This window comes from Jaculus jaculus, chromosome 9 (assembly GCF_020740685.1).
Source record: "Jaculus jaculus isolate mJacJac1 chromosome 9, mJacJac1.mat.Y.cur, whole genome shotgun sequence".
In the NCBI taxonomy this organism is placed as follows: Eukaryota; Metazoa; Chordata; class Mammalia; order Rodentia; family Dipodidae; genus Jaculus; species Jaculus jaculus.
In genome coordinates, this window is record NC_059110.1 from 76,179,818 (window position 1) to 76,200,068 (window position 20,251).

Here is a 20,251-nt window from a genome sequence, read left to right on the forward strand (position 1 = left end):
GACAATCACATTTGTCTTGGGGGCCACAGTATACTGTTTAAAAACATAGATTTTTGGCCGGGCGTAGTAGCTCATACCTTTAATCCCAGCACTCTGTAGGCAGAGGTAGGATCACCATGAGTTTGAGGCTACCCTGAGACTAATGAATTCCAGGTCAGCCTGGGCTAGAGTGAGAAGAAAGAACATAGATTTGTTTTTGGCCTTAGATTTGAGTTTCACCTTGCTTAACTTTTCTGAAGGTTAAATATATATGGCAGTTTTATTTATGAAGATTAATGATGATGAAGTAATAAAGCCCTTATTTCTATACATAAAAATATCTAAAGCCAGGTGAGGTAGGAGGATCACTGTGAGTTCAAGGCCACCCTGAGACTCCATAGTGAATTCCAGGTCAGTCTGGGCCAGAGACCCTACCTCAAAAAACAAAAACAAACAAACAAGCAAAAATCTAGAAGCTGGGTGTGGTAGTGCATGCCTTTAATCTCAGCACTTGGGAGGAGGGCAGAGGTAGGAGGATCACTGTGAGTTTGAGGATACCCTAAGACTACATAGGTAATTCCAGGTCAGCCTGGGTTAGAGCTAGACCCTACCTCAAAGCAACAACAAGAACAACAACAGAAAGAAAACACTAGAATGTTTTTTGGCGAATTTAAGATTTTCTAAACATTAGGCAAAATTCTTTATATAACTTAAAAAAAATCTCAGTGTACTAGATATTTCCCCCATAATGCTTAGACATGAAATACGTGATGCTTTATAGAAACAGTTCGTGACTATGAACACCAGTTTCACCTTCGGCTGGAGCAGGAACGAACACAGTGGGCACAGTATCGAGAATCTGCAGAGCGGGAAATAGCTGATTTAAGAAGAAGGTTGTCTGAAGGTCAAGAGGAAGAAAATTTAGAAAATGAAATGAAAAAGGTATGAAGGAATATATTCACATATAGAATTATTTGAATCTTAAAGCAAAGTGCTTTAACAAATTCTGTTGTAGAACTAAAAGTTCTTCTATGTTTTCTCTTAAGAGAATTATTTGGACATAGACCTAAATATAGTACAAAGTAATGTGAAGTCCTTTCCTTACATAATACTTGTGACTAATTCCTTAGTACAATGTAAACTCCATGAGGGCATAACCCTTTGTTATTTTTATTTTATTTAAAAATTATTTTTGGTTCTTTCAGTTTTTTTTGAGGTAGGGTCTGGCTCTAGCTCAGTCTGACCTGGAATTCACTATGTACTCTCTCAGGGTGGCCTCAGGTGCTGGGATTAAAGGTGTGCGCCACTAAACCTAACTGTTACTTTTATTTTTATGCTTTTGTGAGGAGGGATAGAGACAGAGACAGAGAGATACAAAGTCTGGGCCTGCTAGAGTCTTGCCACTGCATACAAAGTCCAGACTCATGCACTACTTTGTGCAATTTCTCAGATTATTTTTTTGTTTGTTTTCTGAGGTAAGGTCTCATTGTAGCTCAGGCTAACTTGGAATTTACTATATAGTCTCAGGGTGACCTTGAACTCACAGTGACCCTCCTACCTCAGCCTCCGAGTGCTGGGATTAAAGGCATGTGCCACCACGCCCTGCTCAGATTTTTTTTTAAATACTCATTAGAGTATAATAATGACCTTGCTGCCATTTTTTTTTTTCCCCTCGGGGTAGTGTTTCACTCTAGTCCAGGCTGATCTGGAATTTACTATGTAGTCTCAGGGTGGCCTCGAACTCAAGGTGAACCTCCTACCTCTGCCTCCCGAAGTGCTGGAATTAAAGGCGTGAGCCACCATACTCAGCTCCTTTGCTGCCATGTTTTTTTTTGCTTTTTTTTTTTTTTGCTTTGTTTATTCTTCAAGGTAGGGCCTCATTGTAGTCCAGGCCGATTTGGAACTCACTCTGTAGTCCCTGGCTGGCCTTGAACTCAACGGCAATCCTCCTGCCTCTGCCTCCCAAGTGCTGGGATTAAAGGCGTGCGTCACCATGCCCAGCTCAGATTTTTTTTTAAATACTCCTTAGAGTATAATGACATTGCTGCCATTTTTATCTTACTTTTTAAAGGTTTGTTTACAGTGACATCCAGGCCCTGGAAGTATGAGGTCTTTTGTGACTATGATAAACTCTGTGCTTCTTTTCCTTTTATGCTTTTCCCACTGAGTTTTGTCTAGTGATCTGTATAAGCATCTGAAACTTGCCTTGATGGTGAAGAAGTTTTTAACTAGCATGTCCTGTCTATATATTATATAATTCAATACAAAATAAATAATAATATTGTAAGAACCAAAGTGAATCTGAGTCCCTCTTTTCCAGGTGTATATTATTAGGTGTATATATTTCTTTGTCCTGAACAATTTAGGATAAGTTTGAGTCTCTTTGCATTGAGGGAAAAGGTTAATTTTTATTTTCATTAGTAGGAGGAGTTCCAACTTTTTTTTTTAAATATTTTTTGTTCATTTTTTATTTATTTATTTGAGAGTGACAGACACAGGGAGAAAGACAGATAGAGGGAGAGAGAGAGGATGGGCGCGCCAGGGCTTCCAGCCTCTGCAAACGAACTCCAGACGCGTGCGCCCCCTTGTGCATCTGGCTAACGTGGGATCTGGGGAACCGAGCCTTGAACCGGGGTCCTTAGGCTTCACAGGCAAGCGCTTAACCGCTAAGCCATCTCTCCAGCCCGAGTTCCAACTTTTTGATTTCTGGTTTTTTTTTGTTGTTGTTGTTTGTTTTTTGAGGTAGGGTTTCTGTGTAGTCTCAGGGTGGCCTCAAACTCACAGTGATCTTCCTACCTCTGCCTCCCGAGTGCTGGGATTAAAGGTGTGTGCCACAATGCCTGGCCTGTTTTATTTATTTATTTATTTTTGACCTAGAATTTACTATTAGACCAGGTTGGCCTCCACTAGTAATCCTTTAATCTACCCTCGTGAGTGCTCAGAGTACAGGCATGCATTTCCGCACTGGCCTCTTGAGTCTGCCTTAGATACAAGATGTTTCTTCCTCAGTATCTTCATGAAGAAGTCAAATAGGTTACAATGAAGTTATTTTTCACTCACTGCAGAATTCTGAATATTTGGGAAAACTGATTATGACTTGATTGTCATAGCAATGTACCATTTAAAAACTGGAAAAGTGCTATTTTGTGACTGCTAATAATGATATAATTGTTATACTAAGTTTTAGTAAATGGATGGGCCAGAGTTTCTTTGGAAGGCAATTAGTTGTAACATTTATTTCTTTGTAACCACAGGCCCAAGAGGATGCTGAAAAACTTCGATCTGTCGTGATGCCCATGGAGAAGGAGATTGCAACTTTGAAAGATAAACTGACTGAAGCTGAAGACAAGATTAAAGAGCTGGAGGCCTCAAAGGTTGTGAAACATTGTAATCTACCTGCCCTAATGTCAGGAGCAAAATTGGAATCACTAAGGGAAAAACTTCATTTAGACTATGCATTTTAAGAATTGTGCAGCTCCAGGTTCAGTGACAGGAACAAAGTTACAAGGCCAGGTGTGGTGGTTCACACTTTTAATCCTAGCGGTTGGGAGGCTGAAGTTGGAAAATCACCATGATCTTGAGGCCATCCTGGGCCATAGGGAGACTCTCACTGCCTCAAAAAACATCACCAAAAACAGTAATAGTAACGAGACTTATTCTCATTAATTAAAAACAAATATTTTTATTTATTTGAGAGAGAATGAGCACACAAGGGCCTCCAGCCACTGCAAATGAACCCCAGATGCATGTGCCACCTTGTGCACCTGCCTTACATGGGTCCTGGGTAATCAAACCTGGGTCCTTTGGCTTGTCAGGCAAGTACCTAAGTGCTACATCAACTCTCCATCATAAATTAAAAAACAAAAACAAAAACAAAAAACAAAACCAACTTTTTTTAATTTGTTTGAAGGAGAAATAGGAAAAAAAAAATACGGATGTGCCAGGGCTTCTGCTATAAGCAAACCTAACCCAGATGCATGCACCTCTTTGTGCATCCCCAGTCTTAATTCTCATTACCTTTTATTTATTTATTTTTTTTATTTGAGACAGACAGAGAGAGAGAGAGAGGCAGAGAGGGAGGGAAGGAGGGAGAGAATGGGTGCACCAAGGCCTTTAGCCATGCGCCACCTTGTGTATCTGGCTTACATGGGACCTGGAGTATTGAACCCAGATCCTTAGGCTTTGCAGTCAGTTGCCTTAATGCTAAGCCATCTCTCCAGCCCAATTCTCATTACTTTTTTTTTTTTTTTAAATTTTTTATTTATTTTGAGAGCAACAGACACAGAGAGAAAGACAGAGGGAGGGAGAGAGAGAGAATGGGCACGCCAGGGCTTCCAGCCTCTGCAAACGAACTCCAGACGCATGCGCCCCCTTGTGCATCTGGCTAACGTGGGACTTGGGGAACTGAGCCTCGAACTGGGGTCCTTAGGCTTCACAGGCAAGCGCTTAACCGCTAAGCCATCTCTCCAGCCCCCAATTCTCACTACTTTTTAACAAGTATGAAATGTTTTAATTTGACTTATTTTTCTCATGTTAGCTCCAGACTTGATTTTGTTGTTGTTGTTTGTTTGTTTGTCTTGTCTTTGTTTTTTGAGGCAGGGTTTCACTCTAGCCCAGGCTGACCTAGAATTCACTATGTAGTCTCAGGGTTGCCTTGAACTCACAGTAATCCTCCTACCTTTGCCTCCCAAGTGCTAGGATTAAAGGTGTACACCGCCATGCCTGGCAGACTTGATTTTTAAAAAATATATTTATTTATCATCAAGCAGAGAAATAAGAGAGACAGAGTGACAGTGGGTGCATTGGTCAGACAGTGTGACTGAAAAAACAGCAGCCCAGGTTCAGGGAGAGACTCCACCACAGGGGAACCACATGGAAGAACAATAGAGCAAAACACCCCAAGTTCTGTGGCCTCCACATGTGTGCATATGATATGTACACATATGTATACACTTTAGACACCATACCACACATACTGTACACAAAGGGCTTCACTGGATAGTTCAGCCTGTATGTTACATGTTTCTTGTATGTACTTTGTATATGACAATGGCATATTGCCATTTTAAAAGGCTGGACATGCCTGATTGTGGGAATAGAAAGTTTATTTTTTAAAGTTTTCAAGACACATTTTAAATATTGTATTATTTAATTATGAGAGAGGTAAAGAGGCAAATAGAGAATGGGCACATCAGGGCTTCTTTCCGAACTTTAGACACAATTGCCACCTTGTGCATAGGCTTTATGTGGGTACTAGAGAATCAAACCTGGGTCCTTACGCTTTGCAAGCATGTACCTTAACCACTGAGCAATGTCTTAATTTCCAAAGCAGAGAGATTTTGATGAGTATAGCCTCATTTTTGGATGAAAGCTAGTGGGAGCTTCTCATCAGAGTCCATTAAATTATAATTATCATTATTATTATTATTATTTTCAAGGTAGGGTCTCACTCACTCTAGCCTAGGCTGACCTAGAAGTCTCAGGGTGGTCTCAAACTTACAGTGATCCTCCTACCTCTGCCTCCTGAGTGCTTGGATTAAAGGTGTGCACCACCACACCTGGCCCTATTTTAATTTTTTAAAATATCTTATTTACTTGTTTGAGAGAGAATGGACATGTCAGGGCTTGTTGTCTCTTCAAACGAACTCCACATGCATGCACCACCTTATGCATCTGGCTTTTCATAGGTACTAAGAAATTAAATCTGGGTCCTTTGGCTTTTCAGGCCTTAACCACTAAGCCACCTTTCCAACCCTTTCTTTCTTTCTTTTTATTGACAACTTCCATGTAGTAACAGTTTATTTTATGAGACTAATAAATCTTCAGTACAAAAGAACAAGCACATAGGAATGTAGTATAAGTAAAGAAAATGTAAGCCTGTTTCAGAAGTTAAAATTTTAAATTTTGTAGTCAAAAAAGCAAAAGAGATAACATACACATCACAGCCAAGAATACATACTTATTCCCAACAATTTAAATATGCTGTTGTCACCAGAACACCTATTGTTAGGATGTGCCACAGTGGTATGATCCATTTGAGTTGGATTAAAAAGCACATTTGGGCTGGGTGTGGTGGCGCATGCTTTTAAATCCTAGCACTCGGGAGGCAGAGGTAAGAGGATTGCTGTGAGTTCAAGGCTACCCTTAGTACATTCCAGGTCAGCCTGGACTACAGTGAAACCCTACCTCAAACCCCAGCCCCCTCCAAAAAAGCATTTGGGGGCTGGGGAGATGGCCCTAGCTCACTATTGTAAGGTTCTTAGAGGCCTTGTTCTTTTCCATCCTTTCTCCTCCTAGTTACATGTAAACCTTCTCTTGAAAGAACTTTCAGTGGCTTTTTCTCACCCTGTCTTTTTTGCCTGATTTTTGCAGGTGTCTACTTATAATTTTTCTTTTTTCTTTTTGGAAAAATAAAAGGTTTATTTTGGGTTATAGACTCAGGGGAAGCTCCATCATTGCAGGGGAAAACAATGGCTTGAGCAGAGGGTGGATATTGCCTCCTGGCCATCAGATGGACAATAGCAACTGGAGAATGTGCCAAACACTGGCAAGGGAAAACTGGCTAAAAGCCCACCCCCAACAATACACTGCCCCTAGAAGGCATTAGTTTCCAAATCTCCATTAGCTGAGAACCTAGCATTCAGAACACCGAAGTTTATGAGGGACACCTGAATCAAACCACTACATTTTGCCCCTGGCCCCCATAAACTGATAACCATCTATGATGTTCAAACATCCCTATAGTCCAAGATCTTTTTTTTTTTTTTTTTTTGGTTTTTCAAGGTAGAGTCTCACTGTAGCTCAGGCTGACCTGGAATTAACTATGTAGTCTCAGGGTGGCCTCGAACTCACGGCGATCCTCCTACCTCTGCCTCCCGAGTGCTGGGATTAAAGGCATGCGCCACCACGCCCGGTTTAAGTCCAAGATCTTTTAACTGAGCCATAATACCAAAGCAAACAAACAAACAAACAAAAAAATCCCAAAACCCATAATAGCACAGAATAAACATTCACACTGCAAAAGATGTCACTGGGCATAACAAAGAAATATTCAACCAATACAAGATTTGAAACAATCAGGGCAAACATCAAACTCTGTAGCCTCAAGTCCAAGAACTCTAGTCACTTTTGGCCCAAAAGATTTCATTTTTTCTATGACATATTCCTCTGCTCACATAAGTCTGTTTCTACACAAAGCAACCTTGCACAACTTCTCAGGACCTGGACATAACAGCAAGCTGCTTACACAAACTGTTTCTAGCCCAGTCCAAGCAAAGTTCTTTTCACCTTCATAAGCCAAAACTCACAGTCCATAGTTCTTACTGCATCCAGGTCTTTCAAATCTGCCAGAATTGTCCATCAAGCTGTACTTACAGACTGCAAAGTGTCTCTTAGGCCACGGTTTCAAATCCTTCCACAGTCCTCTTGAAAATCTGCTCCAAAAGGCCAAAGCCACATATCAGGTATCTAGCAGCATTTCTACTTCTCGGTACCACTTTACTGTTGCAGTCAGGTTCCCATTGCTGGCAGAAATCACCCGACCAAGAGCAGCTTGTGAGAAAAAGGTTTATTTTGGCTTGTAGACTTGAGGGAAAGCTTAATGATGGCAGGGGAAACTGACAGCATGAGCAGAATGTGGACATCACCTCCTGGCCAACATCAGGTGGACAATGGTAGCAGGAGAGTGCCTGGTTATAATTTTTTCAGTTTTAAGAATGTGCTGTTAAGCCGGTCGTGGTGGTGCACGCCTTTAATCCCAGCACTCGGGAGGCAGAGGTAGGAGGATTGCCATGAGTTTGAGGCCACCCTGAGACTACATAGTGAATTCCAGGTCAGCCTGGCCTAGAGTGAGACCCTACCTTGAAAAACAAAACAAAACAAAAAATGTGCTGTTAATATTCTTGAATATTGTTCAGCCTAAAGTAAGTATATTATAAAAGATGTGATTTAAAAAAAATATTCTATGCTTTCTTCAAGTTTGTGATTACAATATGAGTTGTCATGCCATGACTTCTTTTAATTCTCATCAATGTATGTACTAGTGAAAAGTGTCTCCTTTAAAAAAAAATGTAACAGGCATTTAGAATCACCTTAACAGAAAGCAGAAATAAACAAATTTCCAAGAATATAGAATATATGCATATATGCATATATATATATATATATATATATATATATGTTTTTTTTTTTTTTTTTTTGAGGTAGGGTCTCACTGTAGCCTAGGCTGATCTAGAATTCACTATGTAGTCTCAGAGTAGCCTCAAACTCACGGTGATCCACCTACATCTGCCTTCTGAGTGCTGAGATTACAGGTGTGTACCACCACACCTGGCTTAAGATTTATTTTATATTTATTTATTTGAGAGAGAGAAAGACTGATAATGGGCACACCAGGGCCTCCAGCCACTGCAAACAGACTCCGGACTCATGCACTACCATGTACATCTGGCTTTATGTGTCTACTGGGGAATTGAATCTACGTCCTTTGGCTTTGCCAGATAGTACCTTAACTGCAAAGCTATCTCTCCTGCCCTGAGCTCTTATTTTAAAAATGCAAAACATATCTCTTGTATGAAATAAAACATGCATCTGCATGTATTCTTCTGGAAATGCAAATTGTAAGTACCCTTTTGAAAAGCATGGTGTAAAATTATTACATGTAATCTGAATTTTATATGTACTCAGGAGATAGGATTATGAATAACAACTATTTTCTAAACTTTATATGGTATTTGTAGCAGACAGCTTCAGGTTCACTGAGATGAACTTCCAGACCGAGCACAGTTATGGAGGAAGGGATTTATTGAAGCTTACAGATCCAGGGGAAGTTCCATAATGGCAAAAGGAGCTGGCCTGCCTTCACAGGTCCAGGCAGAGAGAGAGAGAAGCACAAGCGAAAAGCCAAAGGCCACACAGCACACTTTAGGAACTCCAGCTAGGCACACTTTGCATATCTTTAGATTGAAATCTGAAACCTACCACCACACCTTAAGATCCACCCAGTGACACTGCCTCCAGCCAGGTGGCTGCAGATGCAAACTACAAATAATAAAAAACTGAATATATTGGGGACCATGTATTCAAACCACCACAGCATTTTATAGTTAAAATGTAGTTATTGATTTTTATAGAGATAGAAGTAAATATAAATATTTATTGTTAAAAACTAACAATTGGGCTAGAGAGATGGCTCAGTGGCTAAAGGCACTTGTTTGCAAAGCCTGGTGGCCTGGGTTTAGTTCTTCAGTATCCACATAAAGCCAGATGCACAAAGTAGCATGTCTGGAGTTTGATGGCATCAGCAGGAAACCTTGGAACACTTTTCTCTTTCTCTCTCAAGTAAATATTTTTAAAAATCTTACCATTACAGTTGTAAATTTCAGTTACATAGAATTGCATCGTCTTTCAGGTGAAAGAACTGAATCATTATCTGGAAGCTGAGAAATCTTGTAGAACTGATCTAGAGATGTACGTAGCTGTTTTGAATACTCAGAAATCTGTTCTACAGGAAGATGCTGAGAAACTGAGGAAAGAATTGCATGAAGGTAAATACATGTGTTATTTTTTTTTTTAAGGTAATGTCTTGCTGTAGCCCAGGCCAACCTGGAATTCACTATATAGTCTCAGGCTGGCCTCAAACTCCAAGCAGTTTACCTACCTCTGCCTCTTGAGTGCCAGGATTAAAGACGTGTGCCAACCACACCATGTTATGTATTTTTATTGTATTCTCTAAGAGAATTATTTAAATAAAATTCATATTGACTGATAGAAATAATAAATGTGAAATCTGAATGCAATATTTGGGATGTCAAATTAAACCTTGCATTCAGTTTGAAAATTCAAAGGGATTGTTAGATATTTATTTATGAGAGAGAGAGAGAGAGAGAGAGAGAGAATGGGTGCTCCAGGTCCTCCAGCCATTGCAGACACATTCCAGATGCATGTACCACCTTGTGCATCTGTCTTATGTGGTCCTGGGGAATTGAACCTGTGCCATCTGGCTTTGCAGGCAAGTGCTTTAATCACTAAGCAGCCCTCAAAGGGATACTTAATGTCTTCTCTTTCCTCCACAAACCCAGAAGTAACTTCACTAGCACAAGCTTTGCTCAGAAGATAATAAGAATAGCAATTTTCTGTGTAAAATACTTAAAAAAAAATTCTTTTTATTCATTTGTTTGAGACAGAAAGAAAGAAATGGGCATGCCAGGGCCTCCAGCCACTGTAGACAAACTCCAGATGCATGCACAACCTTGTGCATCTGGCTTATGTGGATCCTGGGGAATCAAACCTGGGTCCTTTGGCTTTGCAGGCCTTAACTGCTAAGTCATCCCTCCAGCCCAAAATGCTTTTTTTTTTTTTTTTTTTTAATCGTGGCTGCATACCTAATTAAAATGAAAGTTATCAAAGTTGAAACTGGGATGGGGGTCTTATGTATTGTCTGTTTTTAGGGCTAATTTTGATTTTACCAGTGAAGTTGCTGATTGATACACAAGTTGACACTGTATTTCCCAAAACACTTATCAAAAAATTTAAAAACCAGAGGCTAGAGAAATGGTTCAGAAGTTAAAGGTGTTTATTTGCAAAGCCTGATAGGTTGGGTTTGATTCCTCAGTATCCACATAAAGACAGGTGCACAAAGTGGCACATGCATTTAGAGTTCATTTGTAGTAACAGGAGGCCCTGGTGTACCTATTCTCTCTTTCTGTCTCTCCTTCCCTCCTCCCCCTCCCTCTCCTTCTTTCTTTCCCTCTCTCTTTTTCAAGTAAATAAATAAAAATTTAATAAAGTCTTAGTTGGGCATGGTGGCTCATGCTTGTAGTCTCAGTACTTGGGAAGCTGAGGCAGAAGAATTGCCATGAGTTCAAGGCCAGCCTGGGATAAATAGTGTCTCAAACAGTAACAAGAACATCAACAAAATTAAATGAAAAGAAAAAATACCCACTCACCAAATTAAAAACCTAATATAGAGTGATAAATGTATTATTTTTTCTCAATTTATTGGATAACAAGATGTGACAGCATTTTTAATATTTGCAGTAGTAATAGATATAATGATATCAGTAACAACTATAGTCAAATATGATGTTTTTGATCAAGTCATAGATATTTTTGTGGTACTGTAATTTATTTTCTTGCATTTTACAATAGAAGAAAATTATAAAATTTCAGTTAGAGATTAGTGAAAGTAAAGATCTAATTTTTTTGTGGCTAAGGATGACCTTGAACTTCTGATCCTTCGGCCCCCGCCTCCCAAGTGTTAGGATTACATTGTGCACTACTACACGTGTCTTATGTAGTGCTGGGGTCAAGCCCAGGGCTTATAGCATGTTAGGCAAGCACTCTACCAACTGAGCTAAAGCCCTAGGCTTTTTTCCTATACACATTTATGGATTTCTTGATATCTTTATTTGTTTCATGTTATACTAGTAACATTTTGATATTTTTATTTATTTGCAAGGTGAAAAAAAAATGAATGAATGAGAATGTGCTTGCCAGGGCCTCTTGCCACTGCAAACGAACTCCAGATGCATGTGCCACTTTGTGCATCTGGCTTTACATGGGTACTGGCCAATCAAACCCAGGCCATCAGGCTTTGGAAGCAAGAGCCTTTAACTTCTGAGCCATCTCTCCAGCCTGTAGTAACATTTTACCATGTAGGATTTGTCCTGTGATGATGAATATTTTTAAGTATTTCAAATGTTGTGGAAAAAGAGATGTGTATAATTTAGGTTTGCAGATGAGTTAGTTTTTTTCCAAATAATAAAAAATGCAATGATATGTAATTGCATAAAACGTTGCAAAAAATAACCTGAACTTGAGTATATCTTTGACCTTTAAGAAACAATTTTCAAATGTGCAGTTGTAGTAACAGGAATACTTACAATATCAGTGAATGTTCAGAAGAAAGACAATTCCTGTTTAAACTTTGTATCTCAACCCTTCCAAAAGTAGTGTAAGTTTTTCATTCTATTAGACTTTCCTAATATATCTGAGAAAAGTGTTAAGAAGGTTAATTAAAATGAGGAAGGAGGAGCTGGGCGTAGTGTTACACACCTTTAATCTCAGCACTTGGGAGGCAAAGGAAGGAGGCCATGAGTTCGAGGCCACCTTGAGAATACATAGTGAATTCCAGGTCAGCCTGAGCTAGAGTGAGACCCTACCTCAAAAAATAAAAAAATAAAAAATGAGGAAGGGTATGTACACATTTGGATGTATACCAAAAAATAGTGTCTTTAAGGGAAGAGATAAAAATTGAGCAGCTAAACTTGAGTAGTACATATTCAACCAGATTTGTGCAACTGCCTGTTACAGCTGCAGTGCTGCGAAGTGTGCAGTAAGGATGCAGTAGTTCACCTGAAGAAGGGTGTTCAATTTTAATTAACTAATTTGGAAGGATGGTTAATTTGTTAGGTAGCCTGGGGGGAGCATGGAACTCGAGCCTATTTGCATGTTGGTAGCTAAGTAAGAAAAGTAATTCAGTCATGCAAGATGACACATAACATTCAGGAGTTAGAAGAAGGAGGGCTAGAAGTTCTTGGGTGACACAGTGAGGACTCCCCACTTCCCCACCTCTGAAATATAATTCAGCACATTTAGTATGCGAGAGACAATGGGAAAAATGTGATATTGGAGTAGTGGACATAGGCCAAATTGTGGAGACTTTATACTAAAGATGTTGGACTTTATCACATGGAGCATTCCTCCCCCACCCCCGAAAAAGAATCTTATTATATTTTTTTCAGCACTGGGGATTGAACATAGGGCTTTATACACACCAGAATAGCCAGATTTTAAACAGCTTTATTGATATAATTCACATTCATTCTCTCAAAGTGTTACAGTTGAGTAGTTTTCAATATATACACAAATTTCTGTACTACCCACCACTATCTAATTTCAAAACATTTTTGTTACTTCCTAAAGAAATCTTGCATCTATATGCAAATGCTCTCCCTTCCCTCCTGTTCCTGGTAGTCATCATCTATTTTCTGACTCTCTGGACATTTTTTTTTCTTCAAAAAATTTTTTTATTAACATCTTCCATGATTATAAAAAATATCCCATGGTAATGCCCTCCCTTCCCCCACTTTCCTTTTTTTTTTTAAATTTTTATTAACATTTTCCATGATTATAAAATATATCCCATGGTAATTCCCTCCCTTCCCCCACTTTCCTTTTGAAACTCTATTCTCCATCATATCCCCTCCCCATCTCAATCAGTCTCTCTTTTATTTTGATGTCATGATCTTTTCCTCCTATTATGATGGTCTTATGTAGGTAGTGTCAGGTACTGTGAGGTCATGGATATCCAGGCCATTTTGTGTCTGGGGAAGCACGTTGTAAGGAGTCCTACCCTTCCTTTGGCTCTTACATTCTTTCTGCCACCTCTTTTGCAATAGACTCTGAGCCTTGGAAGGTGTGATAGAGATATTGCAGTACTGAGCACTCCTGTCACTTCTTTCCAGCACCATGATGCCTTCTGAGTCATCCCAAGATCACTGCCATCTGGAAAGAGAAGATTCTCTGCCCGAAGTGAGAGTAGCATTAATATAAGGGTATGAAAATTAAGAGAAGTGCTTACTGAGCAGTTTGATAAGCATAGTATATACATTTAGCCAGACAGCAGCAGATGTTACACTCCTAGGACTCATGACTACCACTGTTTTAACTTTTCAGTATCAGGGATGTATTCCTTCCCATGGAGTGGGCCTCCGGTCCAATTAGAGGGCAGTTGGTTTCCACAATGACAGACATTCCACTATTGCACCTGTTGGCTCATTTGGCCTGGCTGGCCAAATATAAGGCTTGCAGTGTCCACTGTTGACTATCTTCACTGGTGATTTCTCTTTCTCCCATTGAACTGCTTGCAGAATGGCTTCTTCCAGCTTTTTGTCAGCTGGTCTACATGGAGGAGGTTATCAGCTCAGTTCCAGCAGAATTTCTCAGTGACCTTGCAGCCCAAGTATGTGGAGTCTTCAGCAATAGGGTCTTACCACCTATTCCTAGTGGGAAATCAAGGGCCTTGGCAATGGCCTGTAATAATTTGGAGCCTCAGGGGCCTCCCTGGCCAACAACTCATTAGAAGGTATCCTCTCTGGACTTTTACATGAATGGGATTTTGCAATAAGTGTCCGTTTTGTCTGACTTCCTTGAAGGATTGTAACCTGTAGAGTAAGAATATCAATTTTTCATTTTAGGAAGTTCAGTTTAATAGAAATGGGAAGTATAGAAAAGACAGGGCAAGACTGAAAGTAGGAAGAAAGAAAAAGGAACTACTGTTGGAGTTGTTTGAAATTAGAACCCAGAAGATAAATGTGTCATACTTAGAAGGTGGCCGAACTAGGTTTGTGTCTTGGCAGAATGTGTTAGGGTGAGAAGTTAAAATCTCTCAGGTTTTTTACTTTGATGGCTAGTAGTAGGTGAATTGATGGTCTACCTATTCTTTCTCTAGTGTAATATGATTGAGCTGATGGTATTAGAGCTACTCGAGATTTACAGAGATGCTTTGACTTGTCCTAAAAGGTCAAAACTGGACCTAGAGGCCAGGGAGATGGCTCAGTCAGTAAAATACTTGCTGTGAAAGCATGAGATCTTGAGTTTGGATATCCATCACTGTGTAAATTCCTGGCATAGTGGCAACACCTGTAAACCCAGTACTGGGGAGGTGGAGGCAGGAGGAGCCCTAGGACTTACTGTAGCTAATCACTGTGCTCCAGGTTCAGTGAAAGAGACCCTGTCTCAAAAAATAAGGTGGATAGCCACAGAAGTGATCCCTGATGCTGACCTATGGCCTCCACATCTGTGCACATACATGTGCATGTACTTATGAACGTGAATGTACACATGTACAATGCATATACACATACAAAAAGAAGAAACAACCCTAGAACAAAACTGAATGAACTCAAAAAGGATTCCCGGATGCCAGATTTATCAAAGTGTATTAAACACACAGAAAATATATTAAACACATTAGGAGTGGTTACTATACTCTTTTGGCCTTTAGAACAGTATTTCCCAAAGTGCTTTTTTTTTTTTTTTTTTTGAGGTAAGGTTTCACTCTAGCTCTGATTGACCTGAAATTCACTATGTAGTCTCAGGGTGGCCTTGAACTCATGGCAATCTACTGCCTTTGCCTCCCGAGTGCTGGGATTAAGGACATGCACTACCATGCCTGTCTGTTATTATTATTTTTTTCAGTGTATGGTGTCAGATTTTTAGATGGTATACTATATATTGTTGTCCAAGAGAACATAGGCATAGTTAAGTCCTTAAGATCAGAGTTTTACAATAAAGAAACCTTAAAATCTTGATTTAATCTTGGCTTTCTAAAATTTACTGAGCATAGAAGTCTCCTTGCATATGTTGCTGTGAACCTTCCTTGGAAGATTGCTCTCAGGATAGCCATCATATTCAACTATAGATTACTCCTTTAGTGTCAATCAAGGCGGATTCACAGACAGAAGAGATCACTGACCAGACCTAGTCTTGTAGCCCTATGCTAATGAAATTGTCTATCATTAAAATTCAATGTTTTTGATTGGGGGGCCGGTTCCTAAACAGTTTGCCATCTCTTGGAGCAAGAGCGACAACAACACAACCAGCTAAAACATACATGGCAGAAGGCCAATGACCAGTTTCTGGAATCTCAGCGTTTACTGATGAGAGACATGCAGCGAATGGAGATCGTGCTTACTTCAGAACAGCTCCGACAAGTTGAAGAACTGAAGAAGAAAGACCAGGTGAATATCAGGTCTTTAGGACTCATTTACATTACTAATAATGGTGTCATATGGTTGTATTGTTTTTGTGTGATAGACATTGACTCAAACAGGAGCAAGGTGATATATGCCACTGTTTCCTCATTTTAGTGCTGGGGGTTGAACCCAGGGCCTTGTTCATGCCAGGCAGGTGCTAAACCACCATGTTACATTTCTCATCCTTGGATTTTTTTCATTTTTTGTTTTGGATATCACTCTGATAAACATAATAGCTAACTTAGTCTGTTGGCATATGGCTGTAATCCTAGTACTCAGGAGTCTGAGGCAGAAGGATAAGTTTGGTGCCAGCATCATGGTATACATAGCAAGATTCTGTCTCAATTTACTTTTTTTTTTTTTAAAAAAAGCTCTGTTGGAGGGTTTTGCTTTTCAGATTTGTAAGTGTCCTCTTCTGTGGAAGAAAACAATTTAGAAATGGCCCTCTGAAGGTAGGATGCAACAATGTATTTCTGGAAAAAATCTTAGTAGTACTGGCTAGTTCTCCTATTCTCCTGGAAAAAAAAAAGTCCATCTTGACTTCTTCCAAAGTGCTTTTTCCAGAAGTAACTTTATTTACCAGCTCAGTACTCTTCTAGATCAGTTCTGTTTGTTGATGACCATATATTTAGAGTCCCCCCCCCCCCCCACAGAACTTACCCATAAGCAATATCCTGGAGATATTTTGTATTAGAGTTCTATCTCATTTTTGTGAACTCATGATATGAATGTATCATGATTGCTTTAATCATCTTACAGCGGGCATTTAGAGCCATCTCTCCCTTGCACCGTCTGTCATTGCCACAGCTAATATTCTTTGGCATGTTGTATATGTGTGCAAATAGTGGCTTTGGAAGATATGTATGTAAAAGTGTTCTTTGCCTTTCTAGGTATTTAGACAGATTTAAACTGCTATCTCTGACTTTGGTTAAATTTTGTTTTGTGGTTTTCTTTTTTTGAATTATTTCCTCTTTAACTTAGACTTATTCATCTTACGTGAAGATACATAAGCTTAAGGATTTTCGATTCTAAAGCATAGATCTTTATCTCATTAAAATAGTCTTAAGGGCTGGAGGAATGGCTTAGCAGTTAAGGTGTTTGCCTGCAAAGCCAAAGGACCCAGGTTTGATTCCCCAGGACCCACGTAAGCCAGATGCACAAGGGGCGCACAAGTCTGGAGTTTGTTTGCAGTGGCTGGAGACCCTGGTGTGCCCATTCTTTCTCTCTCTCTGTCTCTCCCTCTTTTTCTGTCAAATAAATAAATAAATAAATAAATAAAATAAAATATTTTTTAAAAGTCTCAAGCTATAGTAAGATAGTTGTTGAAGGCCTTTATTAACATTTGTTGGGCTCTCACTATGTGTTAGTATGGTGCTAAGGCTTTATGTAGAAAGCTTGATCTCCAGCATTTCTCAGAAACCAATACAATTCTCATGTGGGGCAGGCACCACATAATCATCCCTATAACATACATTAGGAAGTAGGCTGAGTGAGGTATTGGCAATACTGAAATTTGAGACAGTTTCTTATCCATGTGCCTGCCTACTTTTCAGTCACATCAAATTATTTAATATTTCCACAGGCCTGCTCTTCCAGGCCTCTGTGTTTGCAATGTGTTTCTCTGGAATCCTCATCTGTCTCCCCTCAGTGGACAAATTATCTTACTGATTTTTCAAGATCCAACTGAATTATTACCAGTTTTGTGCACTCCCACCCTTTGATGGTTCCCTTAGATGAAGTCTATCTTTGTTTTTCTTCTCCTGTGGAATCTTGTTCATGCTTGTGTTGTAATTATCCTTCCTCACTACACACCACAGGTATTCACATTGAGTGAAGCATTAACCTACACTTTAATCATTCCTTTTGTATGTTAATAATGATAAGCCTGCTCTTCACTCCCTTCTTCCTCCTTTCTTTATCTTTTCCTTTCTTCTTTGAGACAGGGTCTCACCTGTGTAGTCTAAGCTGACATTTAACTTGTAATCCTCCTACCTTAGCCTCTTGGGTGGAGTTACAGACATGTGCCACCGTTTGTACATGTGTCTAATGGGTGTGTTAATATCATGATAACTTTTTCTGATTTTCTATTATAAGCAAATATTCTATGTGATTTTGTTTTTGGATTGTTTGAAATAGGTTGGTATTTTTTGTTTGTTTGTTTTGCCTTTTATCCAGTATGCTTTACTGAAAGTTGCTTTCTGGTTTCTTACTTTGTGCTTATAGTATTCATTTTAGTTTGTCATGATCAGAGATCCCCTAATGTGATCACAAAACAAATAAGCTTAAATGTCCAGTATTCTGTTGTCATAGAAGTCTCTGCTTTTATTTCTCTTGAGTGGTTAGAAAACTGTGTGACTTGTTAAGTACAGATTACCTGGGTAATGGATACACTTTGTCTTCCTAACTCCTAGGAGGATGACGAACAACAACTGCTTAATACAAGAAAAGATCACAAAAGAACAGATACTGAAGAAGAAGTCAAAGTACCAGTAGTGTGTGCTTTAACTCAAGAAGAATCTTCAGCCCCATTATCAAATGAAGAGGTACAGTGAATCTCTGATTAAAGTCATTGTATATGCTATGTGTAGGAGGCTGAGTTGGGAGAAAGACAGAGAGAGTATGAAAGAAAGACAGAAGGAAAGGAAGGGCACACCAGGGCCTCTTTCTACTACAGTTGAACTCCAGACATAATGAGCCACTTTGTGCATATGATTTTACCCTGGGTACTAGAGAATCAAAACCAGGCTCTCAGGCTTTGCAAGCAAGTGTCGTTAACCCCCGAACCATCTTTCCAGCCCCAGAATAAGTCTTTAAAGATACCGCTGTTAAAAAAAAAAAAAAAAAGTCTTGCTGGGCGTGGTGGTGCACGCCTTTAATCCCAGCACTCGGGAGGCAGAGGTAGGAGGATCGCCGTGAGTTCGAGACCACCCTGAGACTCCATAGTGAATTCCAGGTCAGCCTGGGCTAGAGTGAGACCCTACCTTGAAAACCCCAAAGAAAGTCTTTTGATGTAATGCATATTACGGGTATATTGAATTTTTTTTTCTTTTTGAGGAATGGTCTTGCTTTGAATTCAAGATAACTCCTGTGTCATCCTACTGAGTACTGGGATAGACAGGTGTGTGCCACCTACCCAGTGAGGTCTTTTGCCCTAAGAACAGAGGGTAAAGTTTGACAGATTCCACTTAGACCTGGAGGAACATTGTAGGTATTGGGAAGGAGTATAGGGGTGCAACATGTAAGGTGATACCCCTGGGTTCTCCTCACCTCTCACCTATTGTGTGGCAAAGTCCCCTTACATTCCATTGTACTCTCAGCATTATTGTCAAATTAATTTCCTTTGTTACGGCTGCAGTCAAGTAACCACCACTGACTTGTAACCTGTGTCATGGAGGAGAAAGTACTTACTGAGACCATTGAGGAAGGCCTTTTGTAAGAAGGATTCTCTCTCTCTCACTCTTTGTCTCTGTGTCTTTCTCTGTAATGGTTAGATGAGAGAAGATTTTATTTATGTAGCCACATTGATGAGAAGACAATGTGTATACTTAGGAAGTCCTGGTCCAGGTGGTCGATCATTGTCTCAGTTCCAGCACCACAAGGTGATCCAGGTGGGCTTGAAGAGACTGATCTGGTTCCCAGGAGATGATACTTCTGTTAAGAAGGATTCTCTTTATAGCCACATTGGTCTTTGTCTCACGCTACATTTTTTTTTTACCTGTTATGTAGGTTCGTTTGTCTGGAAATCTTGCCTCCCTCTGCTTTAGTATTAAAATCCTTCAAAGCTTATTTCCTTCAATGAATGCCTGTTGCATTTAGGACAAAAAGTAAGGTCCCTAGCTTTGTCTACAAAGGCCTTCCTAGTACAATGTCTTTTCTAGCTTTACCCCTTGTTTTCATTTCACTATAGCTAGACCTGTCTGCTTACTGTCCATGCTTATAAGCCTTGTTTAGATTATCCCTACTGCTTATGATTTCATAGCCATACAAGCTATAGACATATCTCAGTGGTATAATACTTGCTTAGCATATAGGAGGTCTTGGTTTGCTCCCCAGCTGGCGGACAACCTACAGATAAGCTGAATAAAGGCCTTTTCTACTTTTAGAAGCATCATATTTTGGCTTACTTTTATTTTTACAGTTCCTGGTGGCTTATATTTTCATGTTTATGGATAGCTTGGTATTAAAAAAGATTTCAAAAAATCTTAGTAGAAACTATAGTAGGATATTGTTTTTTTACATCTTTGCTTTGGAAGCATACACTAAGAACTCCCAGGAGAATGCTCAGTTTTTGAAATCTTAGTAGAAACTAAAGTATGATGTTTTTGTATATCTTTGTTTTGGAAGCATATACTGAGGAATGCTTGGCCTGACTCTGCCCTGCATGTTTTAATAGTTAGACTCCTGGGAGAGTGCTCAATTTTTGAGCACAGCCAAATATTTTATGGTGTTTGCGTCATGCAGTCAGTCATTAGTCCAGGAATGTTTTCAAAAGCAAGAAAACAGAAAGGAGGAAT

General features: G+C 39.6%; 1 protein-coding gene across 1 annotated transcript in view; it reads left to right on the forward strand.

Moving 5' to 3' along the window:
* Rabep1 (rabaptin, RAB GTPase binding effector protein 1) overlaps positions 1-20,251 on the forward strand; it is a 123,845-nt gene that overhangs the window by 61,745 nt on the left and 41,849 nt on the right. Inside the window, exons 4-8 of the mRNA XM_045158502.1 lie at positions 761-921; positions 3,234-3,353; positions 9,389-9,524; positions 15,544-15,722; positions 18,149-18,280. Of these exons, the coding sequence (XP_045014437.1) occupies positions 761-921; positions 3,234-3,353; positions 9,389-9,524; positions 15,544-15,722; positions 18,149-18,280 (728 nt within the window). The remainder of the gene's footprint in view (positions 1-760; positions 922-3,233; positions 3,354-9,388; positions 9,525-15,543; positions 15,723-18,148; positions 18,281-20,251) is intronic.